Source organism: Buteo buteo, chromosome 3 (assembly GCF_964188355.1).
Source record: "Buteo buteo chromosome 3, bButBut1.hap1.1, whole genome shotgun sequence".
In the NCBI taxonomy this organism is placed as follows: Eukaryota; Metazoa; Chordata; class Aves; order Accipitriformes; family Accipitridae; genus Buteo; species Buteo buteo.
In genome coordinates, this window is record NC_134173.1 from 78,564,007 (window position 1) to 78,578,777 (window position 14,771).

Consider the following 14,771-nt stretch of genomic DNA (forward strand, 5'->3'; position numbering starts at 1 on the left):
GTGCAACATTTCTTGTTTCTCCAAAATGGTATATGTTTACTCACTGCAAGTCAGAAAATCTCACAGGATCAAATGAATCTGTTTAAAAGATAGCTATATTAAAAATGTATGAAAAAAATAGGTTGAGATGGAATCAGTCCTTGTTTGAGAGTGTTCCCTGGAGATTTAGAGGCAGAAACACAAATGGGACTGAGGGCGATAGAGGAGAGGGGAGGGAGGTATAACTGCTTCCTTGGCTTGTGCTTTGGTGCCATCGATGATAAATGGGTTTCCCCCTAGTCTCCAGTGGGAGTTCAGGGAGATGACAAGTTTAGGCTGAAGTGCCAGCTTTTTCATTTTTCCCCACTTTTCTCCCTCCCCAGTAGCACTTTTCTATGGAGGGCATGGATGCTTGTCTGTCTGGGAGGAATTAGGAAGAAACTCTGGATATGTTGCCCACTTGATGAAGGTTTGCCCTTTCTGCAAAGGAAGGAGCCAGAATCAGTTGAGCAGCATGTGTCTAGGTGGGGAATATCACAGATCAGTTGTTAGGTCTGAGATGAGCTATTGCTGGGCAGTGGGTGGATCCCTGCTTCTAGGGGAAAAAAAAATGCAAGAAGAGGGAAATACCCAGGAAAGTCACTGGCAAGAGTGATTGCAGGTGTGGAAGCTGTGCTGTCGCTGCTGTTAGGGCAGCTGTTTGCTGTGCTTCCAGAGTATCCGTCTAGACATCATGGAAGTTAAGGCAGGTCTGAAGCAGCCTTAGGACAAGTACGCTTTTGGGAAGAAATAACTTACTGGTTTAATGTGAAAAGCAGTGTCTGAGCTGTAATGTGAAATATTGAATATGAAACTGAAAGGCCACTATAGGCTACTGGATCCAGTTCCTTCTTTCTCAGTTTCATATTCATGTCAATTATTCTTTTCACAGACTTCACACAAACTTTCTTACCACACTGTTTTTATGGGACAACTAATTTGCTTTGGGAGTTTGAAATCTTCTTTCCAGCCTAAATGTATTTCTGTCCAATTCAAGCCCATTTGCTGTTGTTCCACCAGTGTCTTTAAGTTTAATTAGGTCTGGTTCCTCCTTGGTGTTTTGGTTTTTCAGTGTATGTTGATAGACATAAGGTTCTTAACCCTCAGTCCAGTTGACTTTTCTGGCAGATTTCCCCATATTTTCAGTCTGGTTTCTATGAATTTGTGAAATACATGGGTTTCATTGTTTATCTTTCAGTTAGTTTACACAATGAACTTACTGTGCAACTGAAAGTGACTTTCTGTAACCAGTGACATTGTACATTCCTCGTTCATTATCAAAAATAGCAGTCTGGTCCTATTGATTCAGACACTGAGCAAAACCATCAGCTATCTTACTTGGAAATACCTGGATCCTGCCTAGTTCTTTTCTGGAGACCTAGTTTCCATTGCCTTTAGAAGTTTTTGTGCTAAATATAGATATAAGTCTTGAAAGCATTACTAAAATCCAGTGAAGATGGAAGAAAAAAAAGTGGTATTTGTACTTAGATCCTAACAGACTTCTTCATGCAAGAAGCATTAGTCTAATCTATAACTGGTTTTAAAGTGTGCCATCAATGACATGCAATGCTATCTCATCAATACCACATTTCTCTGTCTCACCTGAATAATCCTTGTCTTTCAATACTTGGATTTTACTCAGTCTCTAGGTCTTGCACCAGAGAAGATGTACTTACGGTCTGTCTAGAATCAGGGAATTCCTTGTGAAGATGCCAGCAGCTTTTGCTATGCTGTTGTCTGGGCACCAAAGGAAATGGCAAGGAACCTCATTTTAGTTCTGCATTTCATGTGGTGTTTTTTTGGTTTTGTTTTAAACTTAGCAGAATGTGAAGCCCCATAGGCTGTTGCTTCTGTCATTGTAGAAAGTGAAGGGAGGGGTTAAGGAAAGCGAGTCTCCTGCTTCTCTTGCTGCCCACACTGTGGCCCGACCTAGGCCAAGCGGACCTGATGTTGAAGCTAGACACCTCTGCAGCAGCCGCTCTCTGTTCGGGACTTTGTTTCCAGATAAGTGACATCTGGAGGACAGCAAATTTGGTTCTCTCCAGGAGTCTATGTACGTTTCTGTCACTTACCTCTCCAGCTCCTTGGTCCTTGGCCCTGACAGATCCCCGAGAGAGTCCTATCTATCCCATTCCTTTCCCTATATCCTACCGCATGCTCCCTGTCTTCCTTCTCATGACTGGGGCAACGTGAACAGCTTATGCTGGTGTCCTGAATATAAACAATTTCAGTTCAAGTTTGACCAAGTTTTGCTATTGGAAGTGGGCATAATTTCATATGTAGAGGTGGAAGATAGGAAGGAGAGATGAGGCTTCTGGATTGCACAACTACAGTCCTGGGCCTGCCTGTGCAGAGGGGAGAAGAGGAAGGAGTCAGCTGGACAAAGCAGATGGCTCTTCTGGAATCACACATTGATTTCCATCAATAGAGCAAAGTCAAGTATCTGTCCAGAGGTGCCATTCTTGTTAGTGCACACTATGTTGGGCTGACCCTTAATCTCCCACTAGTTGTATGGAATTACACTGCAAAGGGAGCCATGTGGTAGAGCTGGGCTGTGATGTGAACACTACCCCTGCTTCTTTATCCAGTTCCATCCCACTGCTGCTCAGTTTACTTTGTGGTGGACATCTCGTTCCGATGTGCTCATTACAGGCAAACTGACTCTTGGTCTTGAGATATGGTTCAGGACTCAACTGTGAAAAATGATTTGTTTGTTTAAATATATTGTGACTTTGGTGCCTTTGAGGCATGGATACCGCAGCTTACCCAAATACGTGAGCAGATGCATGCAGATAAAGTTTATACTCTTGTGCTTATTCTTTAAGTTGTTGTCCCTTTTTCTTCAAGATGCTTTGGGCATTCTCCCGGTCTGCACTGACCTGTAACCTGTGTCCATTCTACTTCCAGTTGACACTGACTATCGTGCGGCAGACGGGGGGGCTGGGCATCAGCATCGCAGGGGGCAAGGGCTCCACCCCCTATAAGGGTGATGATGAGGTAAGACCCTGGACTGTGTAATTATTGAAGCACCCACTTTCAGGGACTAGTTCTCTGTAGGTGGAGGTTGGATGTCCATACGTATCGGCTTTGTGGCTGGGCTGGGCTTGGCTTTCAGCGCAAGGTGGGAGCAGCCCTCAGCCCACCCCGAAGCAGGAGGCTGGCGGGGGCTGAGCAGGCTCTTGCCTCTGGAGCACTTGTTGTACCTTCCTGCTACTGACCGCAGAGAGCAGCAATGAGAACTGCTGTTCCTTTCCCATCTGTGTCCTGATGTACAGGACTTGCAAGGCAAAGAGTATGGAGTTGTCTTCCACACCTGTGGTGGCATCAACTGTCACGTTCTTGTCCCACTGGAAAATTATTGAAGTGTCATTCCTTTTCCCCCTTGTCACCTGCAATGGTATTTCCTTCCCCTTTCTACCAACTCCTGAATGGGGTGATGTGGCTGTCCTGTCCCCACATCCAGGGTACAGGCCTGGTGAGGGATTTCCCCTTTCCCTTAAGTTGAACATGGTGGAGTGGTCTCTCTATACTTTAGGGGGTTGAGGAATGGGCTCCACCTCTTCTAACAAGTAGTTTTGTTTCCAGGGCATCTTTATCTCCCGCGTGTCAGAAGAGGGTCCTGCAGCTCGTGCAGGGGTTCGTGTTGGGGACAAGCTTCTGGAGGTAAGAACCTAAATACTGTGAAGAAGTAAATGCTTCTAATGTGAGTGGAGGGAGAAGTATGGTTTGGTATTTATTTGCATTGTGCTAGTTTGTTGGCCAAATTAAGCATCAGGAGCTGTGCAAGAGTAAAGCAAAATTCCCCTGATTCAAAGAGTTGTTTAATTAACATTACTGCTAATCTTCTGCTGCTTTATAAGGACAGAAATTGCTCCTGCATTCACTCTCCCCCAACTCTGAAGTGTTGTGTAAGCCAGGTGGGAAGAAGTACTCAGCAGTGTGTGCCCACGTCCCCAACAGGCTGACCAGCCGGCCTTTACACAGCTGCTTTCCCGTGTGGGGCAAAAGCAGACCTTGTAGGATAACTTCTTAACCAGGGAGCCAGCCATATGCCATACTTGCCTGTCTTCAAATTATTTAAAAACATTATTAATCATACAGGATTGAGATGCACTTGAGGAAGGATTGATGCATTAGGGAGGGAATAGATGTCACTATAGTGCTGGACAGAGATCAGAGGAATAATGCTCTGTATTTGGGGCACTGGCCTGTGTTTTTGCCATCTGGTGTGGTGTCTCTAGGTATCTTATGCACTCCTACTCACTGCAGCCTACATATTAGCAGGAGAGGCCTGGGCATTTGCCTGAGTAGATGTTCCAGTCTTTCCCACCACTTATGTAGCAATGACCATGGTCAAAGTCAAAGTGCTATGTGGTTCTGTAATTAGAAATTTTTATATTGCTTCATGAGAAAAGCTTGATTGTGGAATTTCAGAAGTTACCATGTTCACTTCTGCAGTTATCATAGGTTTGTCTTGATAATTCCATGAAGTTCAAGTCCAAAAAGAAATAAGCGCTTCATCTAGCCTGGTCTCTTGTATGTTTTAGGGCCTTAAGTGCCACCAAGCATCCTTGTGCTGCATGCATCATACTGCATTTTGCTGCAGAATGACTTCCAAAAGGGAGTCAGATCCTGAAGATTTTGAGATGAATGATTATTCCCTTTCCCAACAGTTAAATTCATGGCACCCTACCATTTCATTTAAAGTAGATCCCTCTTCAGTTACAGATTTGGGAAAAGACTATTTTTTTTCAGTTCTGATTGACTTCCCATGATTCCCATTCATCTATGTCTCCTGCAAAAGTGGATATACCCTCACAATATAACTCAGAGATTTGTCATATTCTTTCTAAAAGACTGTTACATGGCTGAGGCACATCAGACTTGGGTTCTGTTCTCATTGGCTATGAATTGTAAGGAATACCTCTTTACGCCTAGACTAGGGATACAGAGCGTTGCTCAGTAATGAATGCTATGATGGGAAGAAAGCCTAAATGCCATGAACTGGAGGAAATAGATTTGAACATCTAGTTTTCAGGCCAGACAACCTTTCCTGTAAGTGTGTGTTAATATGAAGTGAGGTAGCTGCTATGAAAAGAAGATTCTTCAGCTTCACGGGCCCCTGCTTTGCATTTCCTCAGTCTTGTGATGTGGTAGGACTTTTTTTTTCTGAAATCAGGGAAGCAAGAGTGTCAGGAATCAGGTTGCTTCCCTGAGAGCTGCAGAACCTGCAAGTACTTTACTAGTTTTGAATGGAGGGGAAGGAAGTGGGTGTTTCAGGGTAGGAGGAGGTAGATGTCCTTCTTAAAGGTGAACAAGAAGTTGTGTCCACCTGAGTTGTACTGAGATTTGTTGGGGGAGATAGTTCTGTGTGAGTGGTTATCTGTCTGGGAGTTTGTTGCCTGTGGGGATTATACAGGTGGTATGGAGGTTGGAGCTCCCTGTGGGGGGAGAGTTTCTCTGAAAGGGCCTTTACTGTGCTTGGCAAGGGCTGCCCTGGTCTCAGACAGGCGGCACGTGTTATGGGAGCCTCCTGTGCTGCTGTGCGAGTGCAGAGAAACTCCCTTGCGGGCAGCAGGTGAGGTCTGGGTACCCCTGTGGGAGCAAGGTGTTGACCCAGCTCTGCAAGGGATGAGCTGTGCTTTTGCTGGGCAGCAGTTGCTAAGGCTGGAGTTTTTCTGTGCAGCTGTTGGAAGAACTCCCCACGGAGGTAAGGGTTGTGCCTGACTCTGTCCCCAGGTGAACGGTGTGTCCCTGCACTGTGCTGAGCATCATGTGGCGGTGGAAGCTCTGCGTGGATCAGGAAGCTCCGTCTCCATGACAGTTCTGCGGGAGCGGATGGTGGAGCCGGAGAACGCCATCACTGTCACACCGCTGCGCCCTGAGGATGACTACAGCCCTCGTGAGAGGCGAGGTGGTCTACGCTTCCCAGAGCGACCCGAGGGGGCACCTCCCACAGAGAGATATTCCACCTGCCTCATGCGCAATGAGAAGGGCCTGGGCTTCAGCATTGCTGGTGGCAAAGGCTCCACACCCTACCGGGCTGGTGACACGGTCAGTAATGATTCCCTGGGAAGGAAGGTGCTTGATTCCTGAGTCTTGGCACTACTTGTAGGAGCAGCGCGGGGTCTTCCTCACCCATGGGCATGCAGCAGGGCAGCATGGCCCTGAGCTGGTGGGCCAGGCGGGCTCTGAGAGCCAGAATCTACTCTTAAGTCAGGGAAGGAGAGAAGTTTATAAGGAGGTGGGGCTGGGGCTTACAGTCCCTGTCAGTGACATTTAATCTTGCTGCTGTCCTCTTGACATGTATTCTGGGCTCTCGGCCACATGGAGGCTTTGCAGCAGCTGGAGGTTTTGCTAGTGACTCTAGAAGCAGAAGAGGGTTTGTGTGGAGTGAGGAACAAGTGGGAAGTGCCAGGGCAGGGGAGGGGTCTGCGAAGGGTAAAGGGCTGAGACCAGGCCTGGTGTCCAGGAACGATTTCGGAAAGCCAAGCCCTGGCGAGGGGAAGCACAGGCTGCTCTGACCCTTCTGACTGTATTTCAGGGGATCTTTATCTCACGGATTGCAGAGGGTGGTGCAGCCCATCGGGACGGGATCCTGCATGTAGGAGATCGGGTCATCTCGGTGAGTGTGGGCGTGCAGGAAGGGGTCTGACTCAGCTCCCTGCCCTTCCTTATACAGGGGCTGTTTTTCTGTCACTGAGTCTGGATTTTGGGAGTCCTTTTATCAGCTCCTGAGCCTTCTGGGAGAGCATATAGTCTTGGTGGTTCTACCCCTGCCTCTGACTGGTGGTGGGTGCAGTTAATGCCTCCCCTTTTCCCAGGCGTTGCGTGTGAGCGCTTCCCTACAGGAACAGCATGTGGCAGTCCAGGCTGTACTGGAGAGAGACGATACAACAGCACTGCCCTAGCCTGGTATCCCTCCAGAGCCTTGTAGCACAGCCTCGGAGGGTTTTGCTGCAGCACGGCATGTGGGGAGGGAAGCCCTTTGGGGCACAACTGACCGGCTCCCCGCAGAGAGAGTGGGGTGGCAGGGATCAGTGTGTGCTGAAGCGGAGGGAGGCTACCTGAGGGTGGTGTGCAGCGGGGCAGGGTGTACCGCAGTGCTTCCCCCTGCTTTCATTTGAAACTCCAGCCCCAGTTTCCCTTCCTGTTTGTGCCAGTAGTATGGATCTCACTGCTGCCTCTAACCTCAAGTGTCTCTGCCTAATGTGTCACTTGCTTCCCCTCCTGTGGGGAGAGTCTGCTGAGTCTCCTGACCCTCTTCCTAAGCTCGCATGCTGCCTCCGAGTGAAAGCTCCTGCATCCTGGTGCTGGTGGTGGGTTTCTGATCCAGCTGTTGTGGTAAGAGCACGTGTTACCACAGAGCTGGTGTGAGTAAACACTGATACAGCCTTGTCAGTGCTGGCTTCTGTCTGCTCTATCCCTAGGCTGGGGGCTGTGTTGTATTTGCTCTGGCACAAAATTTTAGTGGAGCTCTGGCCCAGGTCTGACATTCGTATCTTGGCAGGAGACTTGAACTGGTACAGCATCTCTCCTTGCTAATGCTCCCCCCTCCTCCCAAAATCAAGCCCTTACCCTGATTGTTGCTAGATAGCCTAAATTATTTTGGTTTTGCTCATCTTTTGATGGTCCGCTGGTACAGAGGCATGACTGAGAGGTGCAATTGCAGGCACACAGCCTATCATGTGGTGTTGATTTGCTCTACCTGTGGCAAGAAGGAAACACAAGATCTCAGAATAGAGTCAAAAGTCAAACCTGTCTCCATCCCCCATTAGCAGCTCTATTTATATCTGTGGGCAGCTTCATAGGAAAATCAGATCTAATTCCCTAGTAGTAGCTTGCAGTGTCTTCAGACTGCAGTGTATGGGCTCAGGGCTTACAGAACTCAGGGCCTTTGTTAGGTTTTAATGTGGATGAAGGCTGTGCTGTCATTAGTCCTCTGACACACCCCGCTGCAATGATGAGTGCAGTATTATTGCATAGGTAGGAAATATGTCTATGCTTGAGAGCATGGTCCTCTGCTCTCAAGGATGTTACCTGTGCTGAAGTGTGTAGTCATAAAAGGTTTGGTGCTGAGCATCAGCTGCAGCTCAAATCTTGTGCTCAGTTATAATGAAAACAGGAACAAATTATTATCTCCTGGGGGACCACTTACCTAGTCTGGTATTCACATAACTTCCATGCCTTCCAGCAAGTGTCTGACTGTCGCTTCTCCAGCAGCCATGCCTCCTGGTAGCAGTTGCCATTTTGCCTTTCCTACTTGTGGGGTTCACTGCTAAGTGTGATATCCACATAGTGGTAGTGTTACATCCTGAGGCCTCTCATATCTTCTTGGTGATATTTGTACTCGAGAATATCTGCTTGCTGTAAGAGATGCATGAGCAGCTGTGTGAGTTTCACTCTGTCTCTGGTGAAATCTGGTACCAGCTTAGAGCTGTGGGGCTGCCCTGGTCCAGTGATGCTGGACGCTGGGAGAGTATCTGTTCACTTCAGAGCAATGCCTGCATAGCATTCTGTAAATTCCCTCTTTACCATGACCCTCTTGAAGCAGTGATTGCCCATTTTTATTGGAAAGCTTTTCAGGATGTGGTGATTCCTGGGATGTGCAGTGCCAGTTGCCTGTGTTCCCCTGTATCTGCATGGGGAAAGCAGGAGGGCCCTCGTTAGGATACAGGTGGTTTCATAGGTCCAGCAGGCAGAGGCCCATTTCCAAAGCCATAGTCATGCCTCAGTTCTCACTTCACCAAAGAATTTTTGTTTTCTTAGGAAAAGAAATACAGCACAGCTTCATACTCTTCCCCTGTGCTCTAAATCGTCCTGGACTTCTCTGCAGGGGAAGGACTGGGATAGCTCCTTTTACTTTCTTAAGGGAGCTTTGAGTACATGGATTGAAGAGCCCAGCCTAAATCTCTCTCCAAAGTTAACACCCCACAAAACTCACCAGTAATTGACTACTAACTCTTCAGCTTTCCCCATGTTCTAGTGTCTTGAGAGTCATTTTGGTAGTGGAAGACATGGGGCAGGGAGCTCCAAGGGGCGAATGTTGGAGAGTTTGAATCGTGGGGTGGGAACCTAGCAAGGAGGATGCAGGATTCTGAACAGTGGTTAAGGGCAGCTAGTTTTTTGGGGTGGGACTGGAAGTAGACTGAAGGAAACTGATTCTGTGGGAGATTTAGGACAGTAGTAGCACCAGGCGACACATGGGGGTCCTACCGAGAGCAGTCTGATCACTAAGAAATTTGCCAGAATAATGTAACTCCCTGGCACACAGAAAAATGTGTGGAGCTGGGAAAGGACAGATGACACACTTTCCCTTCCTCTGGGCACTTAGTTAGTCAAACTGCACTGGCTGGCCTTGTTCTCTTGCTAAGCAGAGACATAGCAATAAAAGCAACTGAAAGCTAGCTGTCCAAAAGCTGGGAAGGCATCATGATTGCCAGGTAATGGAGAAGTTAATGAGTAAAATGCCATCAAGGGCTGTTATATGTGATATACTGCTGATTCGGGGAGTTCCTGTGTCCCTGTTCACTAGTCCATGGAAGTGCCACTGTATACTTTTGGTCTGACCATTCCCATCTTCTTGTCAGTGGCAGAAAAATAACAGAGGGGAATGCTTGAAGTCAAGAGTGCATGCTGCTACGGCAGGTCTGTCTGTGGAGTATGTTGGGCCTTGATCTGGTGATAAGAACCTAAGGGCCAAGTCTCTTCTGCATGTCATCTTTGTTAAAAATTGGTGTATCTGGCAGATGGGAGGACCCAAAGGCATGCTCCCTTCCCAGTCCACTGGACACAAGGCTGCTGCTTTTCCCCATTCCCAGGTCCAGTCATTAGGAAGGCTAAGTGCACATTCCAAAGACGAACACACAGCAGACATGGCTGGCCACAGATTTACACAGACAAGAAGGGGGGGGGGGGGGGGGGGCAGTACCTTTACAGGCGCAAACATAAACACAAACAGTCCTCATAGGGCATGAACAACACAGACAACTTAATCCTGTTTCTCCCTTCTGGCTAATCAGGTTTAAGGTTTGCTAGTAGAATGTGCACTCAAATCACATAAATATTCATGTTTGCAGGTCTCTTCAGTCTCTAGCCCAAGCATCAAGCTCTTCAAGGCTCTTTGGTCAGACCCTGAGCCTCTTATCCAGTTTCTGGGCCAGCTGTTGGGTCTTCCCACATTTTGCATTCCTACTTGCTGGCTAGTCCAACTTGAATTTTACTAGTAGATCTAGCACACATACCCAGAATAGAGAGCAAACTCATACAGTAAATACAAACAGAGTTTGATAAAAAGATAGAGCAGGCTATGGTGATCAGGTACAGGGCTTGGCCAGACAAGCATACTGACCAGCAACCTGCTTGTGTGTGATCAGCCTCTTTTATTTTCCATCCTCTCCATTTTCCCATGCTTGTTCCTCCCCTCTCCTCCTTGGCCACTCCCCTTTCCCACCTGTGATCCTTCTGCTAAAAATCCCATAATAAGTTTTGCACGTTCCTACAATCCCCCTTAAAACTTCCCGTAGCAAGTTAGCTCTTTCCTGTGAGAGCTGTTCTGGTAACCTGTGGTAATCTTGATTTCCTCCACATACTGATTACCAAGTTTTTGGTCACACTTCTTTAACATTACCATTTGAGTGATTCCTTTCATGATCCATCCATGAGCGTCTGGAGTCTTGTTTCTGTTATCTGTTATTAAGGTTTGGACACCTGTGTGTTTAATTTATTATCTTTCCTGCTTATTGCCTTGTCTCTTATGCTCAGCAGCCATGACCCAGGTACCTTTATATCCTTCCTCTTCCTGCATGCACGTGCAGGCTGGCATGCCTTTGCATCCTTCTGTTTGTCCTCTATAGTTGGTGCTAAAGGTGTGTCCTTGGGGACAATCCTCTGAGCAGAGGAGATGCTGCAGGGCTGAGTTTTCTCTTTATGTCCAGTGCAGCATAGGGCTGTCTTGCCTGTCTTCTTCCATGTTGTAAGGGGAGTAGCACACTTGACTGTGGATGGGATGGGGGGAGGTCAGGTGAGGGTGGTGGTGGTGTTTATGGAGGTTCTGGACAAAGCCTTGTCAGATTGTATGCAGTCAGCTTTGTCCAGAAACTGCTTTCTTGAAAGGAGCTGGGGAGTAACTGCAGTACTTCTAGGAATCAGACACTGAGGAATCAGGCTACAAAATCCAGTTGCTGTGGCTGTTACAAAGTCACGTTATTATTTCATAAGCTGATCAAACTCCCATCTTGACAGCTGTTATTTTCACATCCTCATTGTTCGTTTTGGAAAGCTTTTCCAGAACCTAAGGACTAGAAACCTTTTAATTTTCAGCTTCAACTTTTTCATGGCAAGTTTTGTCCTTTTGGCAGTGTTCTTCTAGCTTAGCTCTCCTCTCGATAGTTTGTCCCTCATACATTCATGGAGAATAGTCACATCCTTTCTGGTCCTTTGAGTTTCTAGGCAAGCTGTTTCAAATCTTAATTTTGTAGTAAAGGCTCTCTGTTCCCCTGCCTGTTGTAGCAGCTTTTCTCTGCACATCTTGTTAACTTATGTTAGATAATTTTGTGTGTGTGTGAAGGATGAGAATAGTATACAGTTTTTCAGATGAGTTCTCTTCGATGCCTTGTATGAATGACATTGCTGCTTCCCTGTATGTACTGGAAGTACCTCTTTGTCTAAAGCGTTATATCTTTCACTGATATCACAAAACAACTGTAGTTGTATTCTTCAAATTATTTGGTGTAGCATATTGCATAAAGTTCTCTTGTCCAAAAGAATTCTAGTTTTCCTTTTGTGTCAGCCAGTCAGTCACTGTGGACTAGCAGAGTCTCAGTGCTTCCAAGTCTTTTTGTACCTGGGGTACACTTCTTAGGGCTTAAAACTGACATCTTCCCCAGACTGCCATGACCTTGCCCAGCATGGGCAGACAGCAGCCCAGTGGCCAGTGACAGGTCCTGTCACACATCAGATCGTGCTCTTCAGTGCCTGTGTCTGGGCTTTGAGAGTGATTGATAAGGGCAAATGGCCTAGTTCAAAGGCCACTGATGCTGTGGCACACTAGTGTGTTGTGGCATCGCTTCTGGAGTCACTGTTTTGTCGTCTTCCCACACTGAGATATTTGGACCCATTCCTTTAATGCAACCTCTTGGACTTCTTTTGTTGTGACCTGGTAGGAAAGCTGAAATGCAAAGCCAAGAAGGAGTGACAGGTACTCTCGTGGTAACAAGTGAGCCACAGCATAGTGTGGGCAATAGCTAGGTTTGTAGTGCTCCAGGAGGTGGAGCATTGTACTTGATCTTCATGGTCCCCTGGAGCATCACTGGTGCTGTTAGGGCTTGGAGGTGTACAGGGAAGGTGGGAAAAGGGCTGGTACGCTGTCTAGAAAGAGGATTGTGGTCAGGTAGAAATGAGCAGGTGCCTGTGTCCCTTTACCAGATAGGAAGGAGTGGGGTAAGTTACAAAGTGCTTTGGGGAACAGACTTTTGAGAAGGGGCAGTGTTCCGGCAGAATGGGGTCCCTTAGGGTGCTTGGCAAAGTGCTTAAAATGACAGGGTGTACTTGGGTGATGGTCTGACACTGAGTTTGCGGGTTGTTCTAGATCAATGGGGTAGACATGACAGAAGCCAGGCATGATCAGGCAGTAGCGCTGCTTACCGCATCCTCCCCCACCATCGTGCTGCTGGTAGAGAGAGAGGGTGCAGAGCAGCTCAGCGAGGGAGACTCGCCAGGCGTGCCACGAGTGCGCATGCACTCCCCACCACCGCCTCCCAGCCATGGGGAGAGCCCACCGGAGGAGACGCCTTCGCTGCAAAGGAACCATCTATCTAAAGGCCTGGAGGATCAATATCCCATTGAGGTGAGTCTGTCTGTTGCAATATGGGATAGCGGTTTTCATTTGAAAAATTGGTGGTCTGATGAGGGCTGGCCCACTGTGTTATCAGGGCATTGAGAAGTAATGGGGAACCTCCTTGTCCTGTGGGTGCTTACCTTGTGCTCACTCATGCAAAACATTCCTGACTCCATTATTTTAAGTGTTTGTGCTTCTTTTGTGATATCCCTTATTCCCTTTGACTTTGCTTCTTCTTCCCTTAAGGAAATTCACCTTGTAAAAGCAGGTGGCCCCCTGGGACTCAGCATCGTAGGAGGCAGTGACCATTCAAGCCATCCGTTTGGGATTCACGAACCAGGTGTCTTCATTTCAAAGGTAGAGTCCTGTGTGAGCAGCGTAACAGTGGACTTTCCTGAGCTGTTTAATTATTGGGGTTAAGATGAAGGATTTTGATTCAAGAGTCTGAGAAGTACAGTATAAATTTAAAAAAAAAAGGGGGGGGGGGAGGGATGTGTGCATATGTAAAGAGTTAGCTTATAGAACTAGACATACTGCTGCTGTTGTAGAAATCTAAATGGCATGTAAAAGCCTACAAACCTGTATAATCCATGCTGAACTGTTTGGGGAGAGTTAGCTTTTGAAACTGCTGACCTTATGTTAGATTTTAATGAATCCTGGAAAGATGCAGGCGTTTCAGAAAACCAGTCATTACTCAAAGTGTTAGCGGGATGAATGTGTAACTGCACAGAAAAACAGAAGTGCTCTTCTGCATTCAGGCCACTGTCCTTCGACCCCACATTCTCTTTCCAGTGGTGACATTAGCTGATGCTATTTAGAGACAGCACACAAGCTGGCCACTTGTTGCAGCTCATTCCCTTTGCAGTCCCACACATCCACATTCGTTGGATTAGGGATGTTAGAGAGGATATCCCTGCCCAGCCCCTTCTGCACCCATATGTCTCTTGTCCCTTGAACATGCTGAATCTGTCTCCTCTAAACCCATGGCTGCAAGTCCCAGAACATCATTACCTGTCACCTGAAGAAGCACTCTGATCTGCTCTGAACCAATGCCCCACTGGTTACACTGAGCGCTCCTCCATTCTTGTATTGCCCATTAGAAGTCCTGTATTCAGCTTATTCACCACCTTCAGTGTTGTAAACCTCATTCATTCTCCTTCCTCATGTTTCTCTCCAAACTCAAGAGTTGCGGCCTTCATTTCTCCTTGCAAGGTGCTGCTCCATCCCCTCATTATTTTAGTTGCTTTTCTCTCTGGACCTTCTCTAACCCCACTATGTCCTTCTCAAGATGTGACATCACAGGATCATTCAAGTTGGAAGGGACCTGCAGAGGTGGTTTGACCTCACTGAAAGCACAGGGTCAGCCTAGATCAGCTTGCTGAGGGTCTTGTCTAGTCAAGTTCAGAGTATCATCAGAGATGGAGATCTCACAGCCTCTCTGGGCTCCTCTTCCAATGTTTAACTACTATTATGGTGAACATTTTCTTCCGAATATCTAGTCAGAATTTTCCTTGCTCCAACTTGGATCCTGTGCCTCTTTCCCTATACCGCTGTATACCTTTGAGAAGGGCCTGGCCTCTGTTTTCTCTGTACCATTGTGTTAGGTAGTTGAAGACAGCAGCAACATCGCCTTTAGCTTTCTGTTCTCAAGAATGAAAAACCCCAGGTCTCCCTGCCTCTCTTTGTACAGTGTATTCTCTACACCTCTGTTCATCTTCTTGGCCCTCCACTGCACTCATTCCAGTTTATCAGTGTTTGTCTTGTACTCCAGATGTAATGTCACAAGCACTGATTAATGGGGGATGATCACTTCCCTAAACTCACTGGTTACACCCTCCACTGTTGCAAGGGCACACTGCTGACTTAGCTGTCTTTCGCAGCACACAGGATCCAAGCCTCTGGCCAGCAACAAGCC

At 47.2% G+C, this 14,771-nt stretch overlaps 1 protein-coding gene across 50 annotated transcripts in view; it reads left to right on the plus strand.

Annotated features, from left to right (window-relative positions):
- The window catches only part of SCRIB (scribble planar cell polarity protein), a 116,294-nt gene that overhangs the window by 45,823 nt on the left and 55,700 nt on the right, over window positions 1-14,771 (plus strand). For all 50 annotated transcript variants that reach the window (XM_075024215.1, XM_075024198.1, XM_075024213.1 and 47 more), the window contains 6 exons: window positions 2,926-3,015; window positions 3,604-3,681; window positions 5,758-6,072; window positions 6,563-6,643; window positions 12,608-12,865; window positions 13,103-13,213. In XM_075024215.1, coding sequence (XP_074880316.1) covers window positions 2,926-3,015; window positions 3,604-3,681; window positions 5,758-6,072; window positions 6,563-6,643; window positions 12,608-12,865; window positions 13,103-13,213 — 933 coding nt within the window. The remainder of the gene's footprint in view (window positions 1-2,925; window positions 3,016-3,603; window positions 3,682-5,757; window positions 6,073-6,562; window positions 6,644-12,607; window positions 12,866-13,102; window positions 13,214-14,771) is intronic.